Source organism: Schistocerca cancellata, chromosome 1 (genome assembly GCF_023864275.1).
Source record: "Schistocerca cancellata isolate TAMUIC-IGC-003103 chromosome 1, iqSchCanc2.1, whole genome shotgun sequence".
In the NCBI taxonomy this organism is placed as follows: domain Eukaryota; kingdom Metazoa; phylum Arthropoda; class Insecta; order Orthoptera; family Acrididae; genus Schistocerca; species Schistocerca cancellata.
Window position 1 is genome coordinate 772950092 of NC_064626.1, and position 21848 is coordinate 772971939.

General features: G+C 38.9%; 1 protein-coding gene across 9 annotated transcripts in view; it reads left to right on the plus strand.

Annotated features, from left to right (window-relative positions):
* The window catches only part of LOC126187198 (broad-complex core protein-like), a 439455-nt gene that overhangs the window by 21546 nt on the left and 396061 nt on the right, over positions 1-21848 (plus strand). For all 9 annotated transcript variants that reach the window (XR_007537704.1, XM_049928277.1, XM_049928280.1 and 6 more), the window contains exons 2-3: positions 12369-12585; positions 18533-18706. Coding sequence is in view for 8 of the 9 variants with exons in the window: in XM_049928277.1 (XP_049784234.1) it covers positions 12394-12585; positions 18533-18706 (366 nt within the window). In the remaining variant the exon portion in view is untranslated. The remainder of the gene's footprint in view (positions 1-12368; positions 12586-18532; positions 18707-21848) is intronic.

Below are 21848 nucleotides of genomic sequence, written 5' to 3' on the forward strand. Positions count from 1 at the left end.
GGCTTTGCAAAGGCTGAATGATGTCATTCTTCACCATTTTCTCTACCTTGTCGCAAATTATTCGACGTTCGGTTGCTGACACACAGTATGCTCTCTTGCTTATTGATTGATGGTCTTCAGTGCTAATCCGGTGTTTCACTGTTGATTTATCTTATTTGCTCTTCACCTGTGGATTGAAGCATTCGGAGAACTCTTGAAGAATGGCAGGTAGCTTCTTCTGTTTTTCCTTAGTAAGATCTGGTGATAGTATAGCTAGAAGATCTTGTCTCATAGTGGTAGTGCTAATTGTACCCACAGACTCGGCACGGGAGGTTTCTATGACGCTCAGCTGTTCAGCAATTAATGACTCACTGTTTGCTACGCACATGCGTCTTGGAATGATCTGCGGTTCTCAGCAACAGTTAACTATCCACAGTTCACCGAATCCATTCTTAAATGAGACGACAGAGGCTGGGATGACCAAGTTATTCTTCAGTGGTATGCTTCTCTTACATTCCACTACAAGATCCATGGGTTGATGCATGGCATGACACATGACAGTTAACTTTCTAGTGCTGACTGCAGGAATGAGCACTTCATCCAGCAAACATAGTCTCCACACACTCGAATGCCCATCTTCCTGTCCACAGTCTCTCATCTCGTCTAGCATAATCTACGAGCAACCACAATTTATAATTGCCTGAGAAGCTTTCAGAAAGTCCCATCCAAGAATGACGTCATGACTACACTCTTGTAAGACAATGAATTCTAAGGCCTGTGTATGGCCACTTGTACCCACACGAATGGTACATCTTCCTGTAGGTTGTGCATACTTCCCATTAGCCACCTTCAGCAGAGGTGGTTTGTTGTCAACAAATATGGTTTTCTGCAACTGGCTATGGTGCTTCTCCGAAATGACTGAATATGATGCTCCAGAGTCCACAAGAGCTTGGGCTGGTCGGCTAACCATGGGGATATCGACGTAGTTTCCTATCATTTTTGTAGTGATCGATGGCGGAGGATTTTTCTCTTCAGTGGCCTCACCTCAAAGGAAGGTCGCACCCTTTAGTTTTCCAGGTTGTGGCGGCTGGGTGATCGGCTGGAGCTTCTATAATGGCGATGGAGACCTTGATCGGCATGTTGGGGAGTGTCCTCTCCAGCAGCAATGGTGACCTACATCATTCTGCACCCATATCTTCTTGTTCATCTTTGTCATCCTGGAGTTGGCATCGGCTAATATCAGTCTGCTGTCTTCTGGCATGGGCGTCATCAAATATCCGCTGCCTTTCTCGACAATAGCGCACCACATGTCCCGGTCGTCCGCAGTGGAAACATAGTGGTTGGTTATCCTGGGTCCTCCAGTCTTGCTTGGTGCCCAGACAGGCTCCTCATGCGGCATTGTAGGAATGTAACTTTGCATGGGTCTTGACTTTGTTACCGTTTTAAAGGGAAATGAATGACTAGAGATTGGGTTCAACATCTGTTCCACCTCCTCCTTTATGACCTCTTGAAGCATCTCGTTTTTTTGCTCACTGTGCAATCCAAGTGTATTCTGAACTTCCTCTCTCACTATCTGATGAAGAACACTTGTGAAATCAGTTTCTTCCTCCATGACAGACATCATATGATGTTTGGAAGCTGTTCAAACTTCTTGCGTGTAATTCTTTTTTGATGCATTGTCTCGATTTACTGGCACCATTTTATGAAGTTGTCTGCCGTCGAAACCTCCTCCAGGAGTAGGGCTTGATACATGTCCTCAGCAACACCCTTCATGAGATGTGCAACCTTATATTTCTCCTTCATTCTAGGATCCACTATTTTACACAGCTCCAAGACATCTTGATGTAGGATGCTGTCGTTTCTTCTGCTCACTATGCCCTGCACTATAATTTATCCTTAGCCTTGCACTTCTGTTGTTGTGTGTCACCAAAATACTTGTGCATTTCCACGTGGAATACTTCCCAGCTTGTGAACTTCTCATTCTTCTCATACCATTGCTTGGCAGTGCCCTCCAAGTAGAAAAATACATTAACCAAACACACGGTGTCATTGCATTTGCTAAATTTGGCTATATGCTCATATTCCTTCAGCCACTTGTTTAGATCTTGGCCATTGTCACCAGAGAACCTGGAAGAATGTCCCATGTGGTGGCACACAGTTGTTGTCATTGTAATGTCCTCTTCTTCTTCTTCTGTCGCCAATAGATTGCGATCTGTTGAATATGGCTCAAACTCGGGTTTCTCGCCATGTAAACAGCAGCTCTGTCATGGCCTGATAGGAGCCAGTGTGTCGTTGATAATGTACGCTGTCATAAATTCTAATACCCGGCGCCTCCATCAGAATAATGTCATGTAGAGGAAGATGTAAGTAGGTGAATGACGAACACTAACTTCACTTCACGAAGGTTTATTCAGCACTTGCGCATACAAGAGTGTGAAGTGAACTTCCTCCAGCCAGAACACATACGGTATATATACAGTTACATAACATTCAAGTACAATGAGTCTTGACATTTGTGGGTACTTCTAGGATGTACTTGAACTGAATATAGAAATTAAAATTTTACAGTTCAGGTGTGTTTTGAACTCGCGACCCTCCATGCAACAATCTAGTATCATAACCACTACACTACAGTGACTGTGCTACTCGGTGTCTTTTGCGACAATATCAGGAAGGTGTATGATACTGGTTGGTGACACAATAGTCTAGGGCTGCTCCACCAGTAGGGTTTCCACGGCCATTTTTATTCAGCCCTACATATCAAAGCGCTTTTTTCAGTACCGAGTTGGTGATGTGCTGTACAATAGTTTTAAGCAAGAGAATGGCCTTTCTCAGGGCAGTGTTCCAAGTGTTACCCTCTTTGCTGTAGCTATAAACAATATCATGTTTGTGGTAAGGAGTCCTGTAAAATACTCCTTATTTGTGGATGAATTTGTACTCCAGTACTGCAACAGCAGCTCATCAGTTGTAATGTATAGTAAAGAGGCTGGAGGAGTGGGCTACAAAGACTGGTTTTACATTTTCTGCAGAGAAGTTGTGTGTGTGTGTGTGTGTGTGTGTGTATCCATTTTAATCATTCTCACCATACTTTTAATGTATCTGAATTGCATATATGGACCACCATCCTCCTTTTTAAAGACTCTGTACTGTTTTTGGGCCCTGTTTTGACTCCAAACTGTTTTAGCTACCACACGTGAGGGACTTGAAGGCAAGATCCCAGAAGGCACTGAACATTTTGAAGTATCTTAGCCACAGGTCTTGGGAAGTGGACAGGGTGCGTCTGCTCCAGTTTCACGGGACTTTCAAGCGATCGCGGTTGGACTATGGGTGCATGGTGCATGCTGTATGGGTCAGTGAGGCCTTCGTACATGAAGATCATTGCCACTGTACACCATGAGGGGACCGGGTTGGCCACGGGTGCTTGCAGGACCAACCCCATACTCAGGCTCTGTGCCTGCCCGGTGTGTAACCTGTCAGTCGTGCAAGCTGGCTGATCTGCAGTCTTTCTCAATCGATTTTAGAGAAATTATATGGTAATAAACTCTGAGGCTCACACCTCTTATGGCTTCATTGGTCAGCTTCATGATGAATTACCTACCATTTTGTGAATGGTCATAGTTATTGTGATATTTCGGTATTAGCTAAACTACTGTAAAAAATTCTTAAAGTTTGCAGTGAAAAATGGGGGTCGCAGTGAAGTTGCGTTTGGTGTGTGTTGGGTCATATGTTACTGCGTATGAAATTTAGATAACATATTAAATTATTCTTTAAACTTTGAAGGATATCACTATCTGTCTCCAGTGTCCAAAATATGGAATGTATGTAAAGGGCTCCGTAATGAGTGCACTCACCAGTGAAAAAGCCAGAATGAAATATTCATCAATCCCACATGTCTCATGAATGGTCTGAGATAGCGAAAAAAAAATTTGGCAAATTGTAGCACACAAAGTGAAGAGTATTTTGCCATATGATTAATATGCGAAATTTCCGTACCTACCGCAATATTCAGGCAACTGTAGATCTTTTTACATGAAATAATGTAATTTTTAAGGACCTTCAGTAGTCTGTGAAACGAGAATTGCCATGGGTTTTTGCAACAATAGGAGTGAAGATGCTGCACATTTATTCGTATACTGGGAATGGGTTTTCTCATAACTATTATGTCTTGGACTCAGTTGCTAGATTAATAATACGCCGTTTTGGGATTCTGCCACAATTTCCATTGCATTAGAATATTAGTGAGATGTATACCTGTTAAGTCTGCTGTGTTTAGGCAAAAGAAGAAATGCTAACACAGCAACAAGAGAAGTAACATATTACTCAAAACTCAACAAAGTCCTTCATGAATCCACGTCGCATTTGATGTAACATTTGCAGTGACATTTTTTGTCAGCATTTCACCTTAGCATAAATTTCATGTTGTTTTTTGCCACATTACTTCTGATCTAGGCCTATATATTCTCAGTCGGATTTAAATGAGCATGATATGGAGGAGGACTGATTAAACTGTACCCATTTCGATGACTTGTTAAGTGTAGACTTTTAGTTTGTACAATACTACAAATTCCATTAACTTTGCCTTACACAACTTTATCCAATAGAACATTACGTTGTACCCAGAGAAAAATAGTTGCGTTCCTTCGCTGCATTTTTGGAGCCTTATTCCCAGTGAACTTGTTCTTGGATGACCATTTTTACTGGGAATCTCTTGTTCAGACATGCTCCACTGTTATTAATGCAATGCCAACACGAAACACTCGTGCGCAATACTTGATGACTGTTGAACAGTTCACCTCCAGAGAATATCACTTTGCATCGAGAGCTAATGAACGTAGGTGCCTCTAATGCGTGACACCACATGGTACTATTTATCTATGGTGTGGCAACAGTGGCTCTTTACCAACTGTACCGCTGGCGGCATGGTAGGGAAAGACGGCTCGTCATTGGTGTTACCTGGGCAACAGCATCACGTCCCCTCTGGTAAGCTAAACGTCAAAAGTCATAAATAATTTTAAATGCACTATATGTAGCTTTATTCATGGACCAGTCTAAACAGGGGCTCTGTTTATTGCTCTTTTGTTTTCTCAGATCATGTCCTCAAGATTATGTTGCCTCCAGAGTTCACTGTATTCAAAGCTGATCTATCCGTGATCATGAGGGTGCATGAGCAGATGAGATGTGTCATCCTGCTAAATTCTTCATTGTTCCAACTCCTTGAGTGCCCTTCAGGCTCTGTAATGCTTGTATCCAGCTGATAAAGTAGTTCGGGATATCCAGGACACTTTCCTCCAGCTACAAAGCCTCAGCAAAGAGGGTCCTTCTCATTGCTGGCAGGGCTTATGGGTATTGCAGGAAATGAAAGGGTGGATGGAACAGTCAAGAAGGTGTGTTTGTTGTGTTCCTCAGTTAGTTCAATGTGCCACCCCCCCTGCATGCTATCATCTTGCAGTTGAGGTGCACAGACCTGTGTCAATAGCAAGATGAGTGGCGGGAAATAACAGACAAGCTCCACCCATTTAAGCTCACAGTGCAGCCGCAGTGTACCTCCATCCAGCCATGCAGATGGGATGAGGTTCTCCTTACTTGCCTTTGGCCACATTTTGTAAGACTGCTTCATTTTCCATCCTGTGGGCAGGAACAGATTTGCTGACAGCTCTGCCCTCTATTTTAAGTAACATTCAGATGAAGGTCGTGAGAGTTTTAAGATTTTTGTGATTTGTCCAGCTTATTTCCAAAAATATTGGCGACAGTGTCGACAGAGTCCAAAATTGTGCATGGAAGATGACTCGCATCAGGCCTCAGAGAATGCACTAGAAGCAGCCAAGTTTCAGTAATATTTTATGTAATGTAATGTTTGTTGATATCTGTATGCTCCTGACATTAGAATAATAAATCTCTCTGCTTTTATAAGTAGTATGTAAAACGTTACAGTCTATATCATACAGGTATGCACTCACTGATTGTAATAATGAATTTAACATAAAACTTACTAAAATACCGGCAGTTAGCTGTGGCCATGCTCGCATATCAGTAGTTTTGTTATGATGCGTGATGTCAGTAAGTAAGCTACTGTGCATGCAATAACATCAGCTGCCTATTTGGGCAAACATAGTTCGTAATGTGTGCCCCACCTTTCCCCCTCCCAAGCTGTCCCAATGCACAATGCATTGGCATGCGCATTGTCATTTCCAAGCAGTGCGTACAAAAGGGTATGGGCAGGAACACGCATCTGTCCACCTTGCTACTGAAGTAGCTATAAATTACACAATGTGTACATTATGCAATAAATAGTGTGGAAGTGCAGATTAAACACACTGAAGATCTTGTAAGCATTGTAATCATTACTTTGAGCTTTATCACATAGCACACATCAAGTAATAACAGCATTTTCACAATACGATACTGATCAAACATCAAAGAGTAAATATTTTTCCCCTATTCTCGTAATATTATTCAAATCAATAAGTATCTTGTACTACACACTTTCTCAACACAAATATTTTTACTGCCATTTCTTGTTAACAATATTAGCTTATTCCCAAGAAGTAGAAGCTTTCACTCAGATAATACTACACAGAAATACAATATGCATTTGGATTGCACTTCCTTAGCTCTTGTGCAGTATACTGCTGCATCCATTTCAATAAGCTATCACAAGAATTCAAAAATCTTTGCAGTAATCCATGTGCTTTCAAATCAAAACTGAAGAGTTTCCTCATGGGTCACTCCTTCTATTCTCTCAAGGAGTTCCTTGAAAAATTGAGCTGATTCCTGTGTTATATTGCTGACTGCGTTTACATAAACTTAAAATGGCCTGTCTTTTTTTTTGGTTTCATAAGCATTTTATTTTATCTGTTACTACTTTTAGTTGTAATTTCATGTACTGACATGTTCCATGACCTTGGAGATTTGCTTCTCAATTCGGCCCTACAGAACTAGATGATTAAAATAAAAATAAATAAAGTAGCCCATGTTCTCCCTCAGGGTTTTAGCTACAACTGTAACAGTTTTTGTCAAAATTGGTTCAACAGTTTAGTCATGAAAATGTAAGAGGCAGAATTACTTTCACATTTATAATTTTAGTTTGGATAAAAAAATAACAATAGCTGTTTTTTCTGTGATCCGATTTTGTTGAAATGAACCCTGTATGGTGCCCCTTCTCAAGAAATTTCATTTGCCAGCTTTCTCCTCAGAGTGTGAAAATATTTTGTTCATGTCCACCTACATATGGAGAAATGATCAACAGAATAAAATACAAGAAATACGAGTTCACATGGAAAGATTTAAGTGTTTGTTTTTCCCATGCACTATTTGAGAGTGGAACAACAGAGAAGCAGCTTGAAGGTAGCTCGATAAACTGTCTGCCAGGTACTTAATTGTGAATGGCAGAGTAATCATGTACATGTAGTATATGTAGATGCTATGCTCAAGTTACCTGTGAAATCCACATGAAAATTTTTCTAGTAATTTTGGAGAAGAGCATTCAAAGAGGCAAACAGACAACCATGACAGTTTTATGGATTTTTTATTAGTATAGATTTCGAGGATTGTGCCCCAGAATCAGCAGTATTGAAACTTGTGCATTTTTCAGATATGCGGATGACACTTTTGTTGTCTGGCCTTATGAATATGAGAATTAAAACAACTTTTTAGACTATCTGAATTCAATTCACCAGACTACTCGTTTCACAATCAGAGGTGGAAAAGTATGGTTGCCTTTCCTTACTTGATGTGTTGGGCACAAGGAAGGGTCGTGGTGGTATGTCAGGACATGCCATTTATAGGAAACCATCTCACACTGATTTGTGTCTTCAGGCTGATAGTTTTCATGATCTGGCTAAGTGTGAAGCTCACTTCTGTTGAATATATACTTTATTTCCTTTAGGTACCCTAACTCATACTATCGCTGTATAATACATCAGGGAGCGAAAACTTGTGAATAAGGCAACACTCTAGTCATAAGGGCAAGACAAACAGATACTTCTAATGGTAAAACATGCTGATCTGAGATTCTTCATTAGTTTATTGATGTGTTGAGTCCATTTGAATTTATTACCTTGTTGGATCTCATGAAAGTATAAACAGTGTGTTTTATTTAGTGCATATGATCATTAATGTCTATTCCTGGTGTTATCAGCTCATACTTGCTTGTTTGAAGTTGTGTAATAGAGTCTTTGTAAGATTAAGGTTGCGGGCCTATTCAGCTAGCAGCTGAGCTGTGTTAAGTTATATTAAGTTTATATGTGAATGCAGATTTTCATGGTGCATAATGCTAATAAAATCTTCTAGTGCTACAATCCGGGTAGCTGCATTGTGTCAGGTGATCTGAGTGGCCAAATCATTCACTCAAATTGTGTGGAATGTTCTTCAAACCAGTCATGAATAATTGTGGCCCAGTGATATGGCGCATTGTCATCCATAAAAATTCCATTGTTATTTGGGAACATGAAGTCCATGAGTGGCTGCAAACGATCTCCAAGTAGTTGAACATAACCATTTCTACTCAATGATCGGTTCAGTTGGACCAGAGGACCTAGTCCATTCCATGTAAATGCAGACCACACCATTATGAAGCCACCATCAGCTTGCTCAGTGCTTTGTTGACAACTTGGGATCATGGCTTTGTGTGATATGAGCCACACTCAAACCCTACCATCAGCTCTTACCAACTGAAATCAGAACTTATCTGACTAGGCCATGATTTTCCTGTCATCTAGGATCCAACTGATACGGTCACAAGCCCAAGAGAGGCACTGCAGGCAATGTCATGCTGATATCAAAGGCACCCATTTTATTTTGTGTCAGTTCAGGACTCCAGAAATGATATCCTTCACCTAGCGAAGAACAGTTGTACCATCATGTGAAGCCAGTTCATGAACTATGTTAGCTGTTGTTCAAGAATCCCAGAATTCTAACTGTGCCATTCCTGTTCCTGTTCTTCTTCATGGGATTTATGTTTGTTAAACATATTGATTCAGAAGGAACTCTGGAGCTTACATGGGAACCTCCCCATCGCACCACTCTCAGATTTAGTTATAAGTTGGCACAGTGGATAGGCCTTGAAAAACTGAACTCAGATCAATTGAGAAAACAGGAAGAAGTTCTGTGGAACTATGAAAAAAATAGGCAAAATATACAAACTCAGTAGTCCATGCACAATATAAGCAACATCAAGGAGAGTGTGAGCTTAGGAGCGCCGTGGTCCTGTGGTTAGCGTGAGCAGATGCGGAACGAGAGGTCCTTGGTTAAGTCATCCCTTGAGTGAAAAGTTTAATTTATTTTATTTAATTTATGATTATCACATCCACAAGAAAACCTAAATCGGGCAAGGTAGAAGAATCTTTTTACCCATTTGCCAAGTGTACAAGTTAGGTGGGTCGACAACATATTCCTGTCATGTGACACACATGCAATCACCACTGTCGTATAGAATATATCAGACGTGTTTTCCTGTGGAGGAATCGGTTGACCTATGACCTTGCGATCAAATGTTTTTGGTTCCCATTGGAGAGACACGTCCTTTCATCTACTAATTGCACGGTTGTGCAGTGCGGTCGCAAAACACACACACTAAACTTATTTCAGTGAACAGAGACGTCAATGAACGAACGGACGGATCATAACTTTGCGAAAATAAAGACAGTAAACTTTTCACTTGAGGGAAGACTTGAACCAAGGTCCTCTCATTCCGCAGCTGCTCACGCTAACCACGGGACCACAGTGCTACTGAGCTTGCACTATCCTTGATGTTGCCTATCTTGCGCATGGACTACTCAGTTCGTATATTTTGCTTATTTTTTTCATAGTTCCACACAACTTCTTCCTGTTTTCTCGATTGATCTGTGTTGAGTTTTTCAAGGCCTATCCGCTGTGCCAACTTATAACTAAATCTGAGGGGGGTGCAATGGGGAGGTTCCCTTGTTAGTAACAGTCAGTTAATATTTGACAGAAAAAGTAACTTCACATCCTTAAATATAAACTGTATAGAAATATGTGGACTAATCTTTAGATTCCATTTTTAATAGGTTTCCAGTGGGAATGAATGATGTATCTTCACTAATGCAGTCACCATTTATATTTATTAGTTGATACAGACTTGTTTACACACAACTGTAAGCAACATTGAAACAGTAAGAGCAGACTTTGGCAGCAGCACAGTTGACAGCCTGTTCTCCTGCTACTGGCTCACTGATGCTGTGAAAACTTCACTTTTTTGCTTGTTTTTCACATTAAATAAACTTTCATTGAATACTTCAATGTGGTTTGGTTCACCCTTGTGTCCCCACTGTCTTTTTTTTTTTTTTTTTCTTTCAAGACCACTTACTTCTCTTTAGAATTTCCATGGATTAATCAGAAATGATGTAGTTCACTAAAACTGTTATGTGCCAAAAACATACAAGGGAAAAAAACTTATAGAAATGAGTTTTTTGCTCTATTCATCTTTAATTTGTGCTTTTTGCAGAGATGGTGATGATCATGATGATAATAATAACAATAAAAATATTGCATGTGAAGCAATATCTTGTGCACATTCTTGGTCTGGCGACCATTTAAATGTAACTTCTTTCTTCTGACATTTACTTCTCTTCTTTCCACTATGAACACTCCTTGTCCATTCAGTAGGTTTTCAAGTATGACAGCTTTACTCTGCATGTGTTAAAATTTTGGACATTGAACTGTAAAATATCATATTAGATTTCTTTTCTTTCATATCTCATGGGTTCATTTGGCATTTTTTTTTTGTTTGTTTTATTTATGAAGTTGACACATCCACATTTTAACACAACATTCATATGTTCTTTCTCAGTTTTAACTTTGCACTAAAGCCAAGTGAGAACTCTCATATATCTTTTAAGAATACATATATTCTGTGGATAGTCTTTGTAAATGTACTGATTTCAAGTCAAGAGTATAATACATACTTTAATGTGAAGTGTAAAATGCATACTGTCTTTGTTTTTCCATTCTTTGCAGAACTGTTCTACTTGAACAGTATAAAATGAAACATTAAAGGAACAGGGAGTGTACATTTGAGTCTCTTATTCCAAGCTGATTAAGTAAGTCTACAGAATGCATTTAATGGCCAACTTCAACACTGCTACTGTAACTTTGGTTTCTTGTGTGCATACAAATATGGCTGAACCTAGCTAGACATGTTGCTAGGCATGACTCTCTAGTTCAAAGTGCAGACAGGGAGGAATATTTCCTCACTTACTGCAATGGCCTTCTTCTGGGTCCACTAAAAAAAAAAAAAAACTGGTATATTGCATTGCGATGGCCCAGTAATAAGTTATCATGTCACAATTTTAACAACTGTAGAAGTGATAGAGTTCCTATGGGGAAAGTTGTGGGAAGCTTTAGTTGATGGGATTCATAATCAGTTATAATTTGCTGTTGCCCATTGCCCCATTCAATTTTAGTCATTGTTGGTGGCCATACGTGCATGGGTGTCCGCAGAAATCTTTTGAAGGAAGACGGGGATGGGGCAGGAGGGGGGGGGGGGGAACAACTCTCTAAAATTACCATTTTTGATATAAATGAGATGATCAGTTTCGAGACAAGTCATACAATAAGAACTAAATTTTATAGGTAACACTAAAGACTTATTGCAGCCCAAAAAATTGATGGATATCCACTCAGTATTCCAAATTCCAAGAGAGGGAGAGGGGAGGGGGACAGTGCACCTGGCCTCCTTAGAGATACCTGCGCACATAGGTGAATGGGATGCAAATTACTGTGGAATGTCAGATATACGGTGACAATTACTCACTAATATCTCTTATCATTACTATGACTAGTATCAAGATGAACTTCAAATTATATATTATAGAAGAAGAAGGAAAGAAGAAAAGGATAGAAGATGAAGTATGATAGCGTACACCTGCAGTCACAAATATTCTTGCTTTATTGTGTTTTATGATGCATTTTGGTCTCTGTGGGTTCATTTTCAGGTGTGATTTGTTTCTTCCATTATTTTTCGTGCTCTTGAGTTAAATGAAATCCTAGAAAAGTGAGTTCCAGAGAATTTGGGTAAAATAATTTCATATTAGCTAATATAACTTCATATTATGTAAAATAACTTCAAAGAATCCTCCTCTTGGTTTGTGACTAAATGTGTTGTTATTGTACTTCCTGTTTGTTCACTACCACCTTGCACACAAATGCAAGTTATGGAAAAATTTAAAGTTTTCCATTTCATTGTATTGCTAGGTAATAGGTTAATTACAATACAAAGAGGCATGTTAGATACTGAGAATTTGACATGTCAAAACATGCCTTTTGGTTTGTGTTGTTATTTAAAGAATTTTTTTTTTTATTTATATGTTATATTGAATCTCCTGCACTCAGTAATTTTGTGTCAACTCCTTTTATACAAAATGTTGTTTCAGCTCCTCCTGCATCATAAGTTAGAAAATGGCAGGTTCTGATGCTGAGCAGTTCTCTCTGAGATGGAACAACTTTCACAGCAATCTTGTATCAGGCTTCCATGCTCTCCTGCAAGAAGTAGAACTGGTGGATGTTACCCTTGCAGCTGAGGGACAGTTCATTCAAGCACATAAAATTGTGCTTTCAGTTTGCAGTCCATATTTCAAGCAACTATTTCAGGTAAGTAAATGAGCTCTTAGCACATGTTGCTTTTATTGCTCTTTGTCTATTCCCTTCTGTCCTGTGGTCCTTTTCGTACTTGAGCGACAGTGCACACTACATCCATGGCGTTCAGTAAGTTGCAAATATCTCTTGGCTCATGCCAAGTGGTGAGCACCACAGTGAACTAGGTCAGTCTAGGATGAATTTGAGTTTGACAAACCTTGACTTTTTAAATTGAGGGCTGGCCAGTATCAGAAGTCCTCTGTAACTGTATGCTCGGGGTATGCATCTCCAACCACATTAGTTGTGGGTTACACTGTTACACTGTTTATGGCTCATAACATATTACTTGGTATCAATAAGGTGCATTGCACCATATTGTGGCGTCTCTTATTGAGTACAGTGGAATTCAACTACTTACAGAACCAGGAGAATTCCATGGCTCTTTGTGGAATAAAATCTTAATTCCCTTTGTGAATCAAGGGAGGTACTCCACTTGTTGTGTATTCGATCTTGTGTAGTCTCACAAACTATGTGGGAAAGACCATGGAGCATGTAGTAGAACTAATATTTGGTCAGGGTCTTGAGCCCTAATGGCTCCTTAGTTGCTTCTGATGGGGTTTTAGGAATATCATTTCACCATTGAGAAGCTACCCTGCTGGAAGTGACTATATATCAAGCATACCTAAGCAGGAAAAATCTCGTAGGAATCTTTTTCAATGTTAAGGTGGTCTACGATAACAGTTAGTGGAACTGCATCCTCAGACAACACCATCAATGGTGCTTCCAGGTATGATTATGTATAAGACCAATTTGAACAGAATGGTGCATCCAATGAAGCATCCAAAGTGTTACCATCTTTGTGTAGTCTTTAATAACATAACATCCTTGATAAGGAAGCCAGTACAGTCTGTACTTGCTGACAATTTCACTATATCTTGCGTTTTCTTCAACCCTGCAACTGTAACTATTCCACTGTATATACACATATCCAGGCATGAAAGAGCTGCTGAAGTTCCCAGGTCTCATGTTTGATGAAAATGTGACATGTTTACCACACACAAAAGATTTAAATCCTGAAGAGCCGTAATTACAATTTGTGTAGGTCATAAGCTCTCATTGGCTTACGGATAGTTGATATACATGGTTTTCTATGTAAAAATTCAATAAAAATATTTTTGTTTTATTTTTGAGAACAGGTTTTCATCCTAAGCCAATGATACAGATTCTTGTCTGATCAACAGTCACCCATATTTGATGTAGCTTATAGACAAGGCATGGAGATGGAATTCACAAATCCATTTAGGATACACGTAAAATCAGGGTTGGTGATGCTTAGTTTGGGCCAAATTACAGTTCTTAAACCAGGGCTGGAAACAGACGGTGTCATAATTGCTAATGAGATTCTTGCATAATTTAAATCATGGATACTAGAATACACAGTAAGGATCATGAGGAGCATGCGCAGCAAGGAGCCACACAGCTAACATCAGAGTGAACCGAACCAGTGCTCACTAGCCCAGAACTGCCCCAATGTATTGTGTTGTAATTGCATTTACAAGTGAAAGCTAGGTTACTTACGGCAGTTTGAATTTTTATTAGTGACTGGTAATTGAGTGCAGTGTTATGCCATAATTATCAGTGTAATGAGAGATTTTTAGAATCAGTTTTTAAGTGAAAATTAATGATTCACTGCACATCCTAAAAACTGTGAGATGAAAAGAAAATGGATAAATGTTTACAACTTGCAGATTTGTTTTCAGTAGGATAGCTCGTGTCTGCTTCAGCTTATGAAAGGGATTTGAAAAGAACTGTTGAATACTCCTGCAAAACTCAAGCTGAAGATTGATGGTGCTCCAATTCTAAATCTATCATTCTATAGTGCCGATTTAGGGCATAGTAATGAGCCTAATAATGAGATAAATATAGTGGCACAAAAATGAAGCTACCATAAATAAGTAGAAGATATTTTACATGTAAGTGTATTACCAGCTAATGAGCAAATTACTGCTAGACGATATATTGACCATGAAAACAAACACTGAAAAACTGCTGTCAATGCAACAGTGCGTACTTACCCCAACAATTAGAAATTATGGAAAGAGAAATAAAAGACCTTTGACAAAAGAATGTAGTTTTAGAGAACTGTGTCTCATGATGTAATGCTGATTTACAAAAATTAAAACATGTTCAGAAAGTGATTCAGGGTTCTTTTTCTGACAGTCAACAAGAAGTCGTTATGAAAGGATGGTGTAGTTAACTGGTCATCTGAAGATATTGCAAAGGCTGTGAATTTATGTTGCCTATCTTATACAGCATTATCTTTCCTCTGGACTTTGCTGTAGTATGTTTCGTGAGGACATGCACTTCTTCAGAATGAAAATCATCAAAAAGGAAAAAAATGCAAAGTTAGAAAGTGAACTGAGAGAATACAAAAATGGAAAAATGAAAAAAAATTAAAATAACTTTCCAGAATAGAAAAGAAAACACGTTAATGCAGGTAAAGAGTTTAAAATGACATTATAGGGGGTTTCTTCATACTACAGGTCTATGTAGTCTAAGCCTGTGTGAGCCTCTTCTCTGAGATAGTTGATATCCTTTGCATGCTTCACATTAGGATCTCACTGACCATAGAAAATAGTAGTCTGATATAAAGCTTAATAATAATAACAATAATACATTAAAACATGGAAAATCTCAGTTCCATTCATACCTGCATATGATTTAAACATGTGTGCCATGTGCTGATAAGCTTCAATGCAGTGCAGCAAGGTGAGAGGGTTCACGTTGATGTCATAGCTCACAGCTTGCCTGTGTGCGACCCCTACCATGTATTCTAGTATCCATGGTTTAAATTTAGTGAAGTACAGGAGGAATTATAATATAAATTTAATTATTAGAATATTATTTTATAACTTTTTAAACTGGCACTGCTACTGTGAAGCATGTAAGGGGGGCTCCCTTCACCAGAGTGAGCCTTGTAGGAACCCAGTAGTATGTAAACTCACAGTGTCCAGTTGCATCAATGGTGTCAGCAAGAAATCTCGCAAAGTGCAAGTCGCTTGCTTTGATCTACTTCCCACATGCAGAGTTTATTGGAGGCAGAACAACTGTTCATAACGAATGTAGGAATGGAAACCCTTCCTTATTGACTAATGAGTTTGTGCAAAAAATCAAATAAACTGTTCATGAAAAACGCTGATTGACAGTGGATTAAATGTCTGCGATATTTTGCCAACTCTCCAGAACTCACTTATTCGATACACTCTCAGAGACACTGGGATACTGGGAACTGTGTGTAAGATGGGTTCCAAAACAGGTGACAGAGCGACAGAAGAAAAATTGGGTCAGTAACCTCCATGAGATTCTTGATGACATGAATTGGAAGGCGAGGATTGTCTGGGCTTTGTTGTGACTACAGTGAGGTATGGGAGGCTCATTACACATCTGAGACTAAAGTACACTTGTCACAGTGATGTCACAACAATTCCTCATATGCCAAAATGTTCAAAACCATAATTCTAAGCAAAATACAAATGAGTGGAATTAAATTTTCAACTAATGAGCAGATGCAAAAAGAGATTCTGCGCTGGTGGAATGATCTGATGGGAGAGTTCTCCAAGGAAGGCGAAAGAAGCTTGTACCACAGATTATCACATACATTGAATGGGATGGTGATTATGTGGAAAAATAATCAATGAGTGTATCAGCAATATTCTGTAATCCCCCCCCCCCCCCCCCCCCCCCCCCCAATACATTTGTTGGACGGTGCTGACTGCTCTGGTATTCACTCTGAGTCAACATTCACTTCAAGGTGAATTTATCCACTTGTTGTAGGGGACTTTAGTGCAGATGAGATGTGTTACAGCTACAAAATTCCTCATCTACTCGAGACTCCCTGGAGTGCACTACAAGCTATTCAATGCATGTTCTGTGTTATAAACCTTCGAAGGATGTCCTCCTATCCATGTATCATGTAGGGAAGGAGGTGATATTCTCTTGGGCATCCAGGGAAAATGAGTTATGGGACAATGAACTAGCTGATGCGGTAGCCAAGGTACTGCAAGCAGTAGTTACTGTGGCACAGTATAAAGTCCTCCTCCATGGAGTGACCTAACTGGTGAGGCAGAGGAGCTACCAAGTTTCTTCCCTCCTTGCAGCCAATGATGAGGAATTAAGTCCTATTAAAATATAGTTGGGGAGATGCACTGGTGTCTGGCCACCCAGGGCTTTACTTGGCCGGTGAAATGATGATAGCAGCAACTCAGGAAGGACGCTGATTCTGGCAGCAGGTGGAAGCCTGCCACGGTAGCTGCATGGGCTAGAGACAGTTACATGAGTCTGGGCTGGGCACATTGAGGTGCACAGGTATTGAGACACAGACCCATTGTTGAGGAGGTAGCTGTCAGCAACAATGCCTACCCAAGCAAGTGGAGGCAGATAACAAGGTGTTTGCCCACCTGGTGATGGCAGCTGAGGGGCTACATGGCACAGCAGTGTATAATAGCCAGGGCTTTCAAACGGAGAGATTGGGATACATTACTGCCTCTCCTGACATTTTCGTACAACACAGTGAAGCAAGGAAACACAGGATTCACACTACTCTTTTTGCTCCACGGTCACAAGGTTGAAACAGAAATGGTATATTATTCCTATTCCAATCAGATTATACTCAGGATGACTGTGAAACAACTCATCACCAGGACTGAAAAAGCAAGACAGCTGGCTCGCATATGGATCCTGGATGCTTAAGAGAAAGACTGAGAGCACTATAATGCCAAAAAGTGGCCAGTGACATACAGCCTGGGTGACTTGTTATGGATTTTTATGCCTGTGTAGGAAGTGGAATTATCAGAATAAGTATTAAAGCAGTACTTTAGGCCATATTGTATCCTTTGTCAGTTGTCGGAGAATACACATGCAGTCGAGGATTATGACCTTCGATCAAGAAGACAAAAGTACAGAGATGATGTCCGTTTCCTTTGCATGAAGCTATACTACAATCGAGAGTTGCACATCCACAATAGAAGGTTCAAGGAAACTGAAGACACTCCTGACAGTTGCAAAGCATCGATGGCAGGTGGCTACGTTTCATGCTTGTCATAGGGAAGAGGCTATAAAAACATGACCAGAATGGGAAGATCTGCCACTGCTACCATACAGTGGATTATTGACAAGACCTAGATCCAGGGTACTGTAGTCTGCTCCAGTGAGAACATTTGAAACAGCAGGTTGCCATTTCTTCAGGAGATGGAACAATACTATGAGATGTGGTGCGTGTAATGTTTTCTAGTGATTAGCATCTCTAGCTGGTATGTTGCTGGTCGTCAGTTCAAACTTGACCACCAGCAATTATTTGTTATTTAGTATTTATCAGTTTGGTAGGTTTTTAAAATATCTTATGTTTGTAAGGCTTGTACATTCTGGAATATTCAATGTATGTGTAATATTCTGTTTGTGTAAATAGGTACAGTGTCCATCCAAGATGTCGGTTCTATTATGGCTGTTCATCAGTGTTCGTAATGAACTTTGTTTCATTTCTAAGTGCCATACTTCATTAATGACCCATATTTCAGAATTGAACTTGGGTGTGGATTTGATGTGAAGGGTGGTTGGAGAGCAGGTAGTGGTGGTGGTGGTGGTGGTAGTGGTGCTGCTGCTGCTTCTGTTTCTGTTTCTGGTTTAATGTGCTCCGCATCATGGTTGCTGCTGCCCACAAAAAACCATCATGGATGAATGAGCTTTGAAACTGATCAGAGTAGAGTAGTGTGTGTGTGTGTGTGTGTGTGTGTGTGTCACACATATCAGAAATATATGGTAGTTGAAATTAAATGTGAGCCTTTTATAACCCAATTTTTATGACAGCAGGTAAGATAAAAGTTGAGGACCAGAAATGACAATTTAGAACTGAATACATGGTGTGGTTACATCTTCTTGAATAAAAACTATAAGTTGTTTATTCCAGGTAAACCCATGCAAACATCCAATTGTTATCTTGAAGGATGTGGGTCACAAAGAACTGATTGCAATTCTGCAGTTCATGTACCAGGGAGAAGTTAACGTTCGTCAGGAAGAACTTGCCGATTTCTTAAAAACTGCTGAACTCCTGCAGATCAAAGGCTTAACTGGAAACGATAATGTGAGTATATCCTTTAATTATTTAAAGGTCATAAATGCTTTATAATGAAAATTCTGATTGGAGTATGTTTGAGCTCCTATTAGACCAGGTTTACCGAGAGGTCTTGGCTTATTTTTGACCATTTCCAGTTGTTCAGTAATGAAGTTTGTCTGCAGTGCTTTCTTTTTGTATATGCTTGTGAGAGCTCACTGAGCTATTATTAAACAATGGAAAATCCAGGTTGTTGAGCTATTAAGTATTCGCAAATCAGTTCTGTGTTCACTGAAGTGCTGTGCATACAAACTGCAATAATTCTGTTTCGACTATCAAAGGTTTGGCTGTGAACTGCTTATTTTGGACCCCAAAAATGTAATAATTGATGTGGCTTAGCAAAATAGTTAGTGAAATATTAATATGATTAAACATACACATTTAAAATCATGTTGATAAATAAAAATGAAATGAGGTACTGGATTCTGAAGGATAATGATGAAGCCTAATGCATGGATTTAAATTTGACTTATAAATTTTTTACAAGTATAGTTAGTTAGTGTCATGTTCCATGGATCATTTGCATGATAAATTGTAATGAAGTGGGATGATTCGTTTTACTTACATATTGCAAATTAGTTTTTAAATATGGCCACATGCTGAAAATTTATAAAGTTTTTTTGTATTAATTATATGCGGAAGTGAGTTAGTAATTCCCACCAATCACCTATTACACATTACAGTAATAAAAATTATTCTACGGAGTAGAATTAGTTGTCAAGGAGAAACTTTTTCAGTTTGTTTTCAAATTACTTTGCTACCTGCCATACATTTTATATCAATGGGTAAGTTATCAAAAATTTTAGTTGCAGTATTGTGCACCCCCTTTTATGCTGAAGACAATCTGAATACAGAGTAATGAATGCCATTTTTCCTTTTGGTGTTGTAATTATGTACATTATTTTTCCTTTTGAACTGGATTGGATTATTTACAACAAACTTCATGAGAAAATAAATATACTGTGAAGCAGTAGTCAGAATGCCCAACACCTGATACAGATGTCTAAAAGACGATCAGGGATGTGCACAACTTATTACTCTTATAGTACAATTTTGAGCTGTGAAGACTTTCTTTCTTGAAGATTAGTTACCCAAGAACGTCATTCCATATGACATTATTGAACGAAAATCTACAAAATATATCAGATTACTGATATCTCTTCCCAAGATTTGCAATGGTTCTGTGTGCAAATGTGGATGAACTAAGTTGTTTTAGGAGTTCCAGAATGTGCTTTTTCCGCCTTAAATTCTCATAGATATGGACACCAAAGAAGTTTGAAGTTTTTACCTTATTTATTATTTCCTCACAATGTGTTAAGCTTTTCATTGGTGTAGTACCCCGGGATGAGCAAAACTGAATATGTTGTGTCTTTTTTTTTTTTTTTTTAATGAAGGGTGAGACTATTCACTGAAAACCAGTCAATTATACTTCTAAGAACATTGTTTACTATTTCTTCTGGTTTTGTATATATTCTTGGATTGATTACAATACTACTGTCATCTGCAAAAAAGATCCAATTCTGCTTGTCATATGTTAGATGGAAGATTGTTTACATATATGAGGAACAGTAGTGGGCCTAAGATTGAGCCTTGAGTAACCCCTTACGTGATCTCTCCCCAGTCATAATAATGTCCGTGGACTACATTGGTTGAATTACTAAATACAACTTTCTGTATTACTTTGGCTGGATATGACAGTACCATCAATCCCACAAAAATTCAATATATGTAGGAGAATATTGTGATTCACATAGTCAAAGGCCTGAGATAGGTCACAGAAAATACCAACCAGCACTATTTTATTACTTAATGCTTATAAAATTTGGTGAGTGAACATGTAAATGCCATTATCTTTCATGGGCCTCTCCTGCCAGGTGTGTGTGCTAGCTTTGAAATTTTCCCAGTGTCATGCTCTGTCCACAACTCTGACTCAAAGCATTTCTGCTCAAGCTAGAGAGGGTTCTTGATTCACTTCGAAGGAAGTGCCAGAAATTAATTATCTGTGGTGAATTTAATATTAATTTTGTATTTGGTAGTGCAAGAAAAAGATGTTGGTAGGTCACCGAAATTCATATGATCTGATGTAGATTGTGTTTTTTTTTTTTTTTCAACTAGAGGTGCAGGGGAACAGTAGCACAGTCATAGACAATATTTTTATTCATTCTTCATTACTAGATGGGTATTCTGTTAGGAAAAGTGGGAATGGCCTTTCAGACCATGATGCACAAATTTTAACACTAAAAGGCTTTTGTACTCTAACCAATGTCATATTTAATTACAAACTATGTAGGAAAGTTAATACAACAGCAATAGAGAGTTTTTTTAAACATTGTCAAGGAACAAGAGTGGCAGGATGTTTATAGTGCCAATAACATAGATGATAAATACAAAGCTTTCTCATGCTCTTTGAGAGTTGCTTTCCGTTAGAATGTTCTAAACAGGGTACTAGCAGTAATAGGCAGCCCGGGTGGCTGACTAGTAGGATAAAGATATCTTTAGAACAAAGTGGGAACTATATCAAAATGATAATAGTCACAATCAAGCTACAGTAGCCCATTACAAACAGTATTGTAAGGTGCTTAAAAATTTTATTAGGAATGCAAAGAGTATGTGGAATGCAAATAGAATAGCTAATTCACAGGATAAAATTAAAACCAAATGGTCAGTTGTGGAGGAAGTGTCTGGTCAGCAGCACGAGGTCGACGATATAAAGTCAGTTCACAGCAAAAATATTTCCTTACTGATAAATCAGATATATACAGTATTTAACAATCCTTTTCTGAGCATTGCTGGTGAATTAAATAAAAATTTAGTTTCTACAGGAAATTGTATAACTTTCTTGGCAAATGACTTTCTGAGATTGATGTCTGAAAGACTCCTCTGTGATACAGACAAGAGGGAGACTGAGTCAATAATGAAATCACTGAAGACTAAGGACTCTCATTGTTGTGATGGCGTGTCTAGCAGAATATTAAAGTACTGTGCTGCACATGTTAGCCCCGTATTTAGCCATATTTGTAATTTTTCCTTTAGGAATGGTCAGTTTCCTGAACGATTAAAGTACTTAGTAGTAAAGCCGCTTTATAAAAAGGGAGAAAGGGATAATATAGAT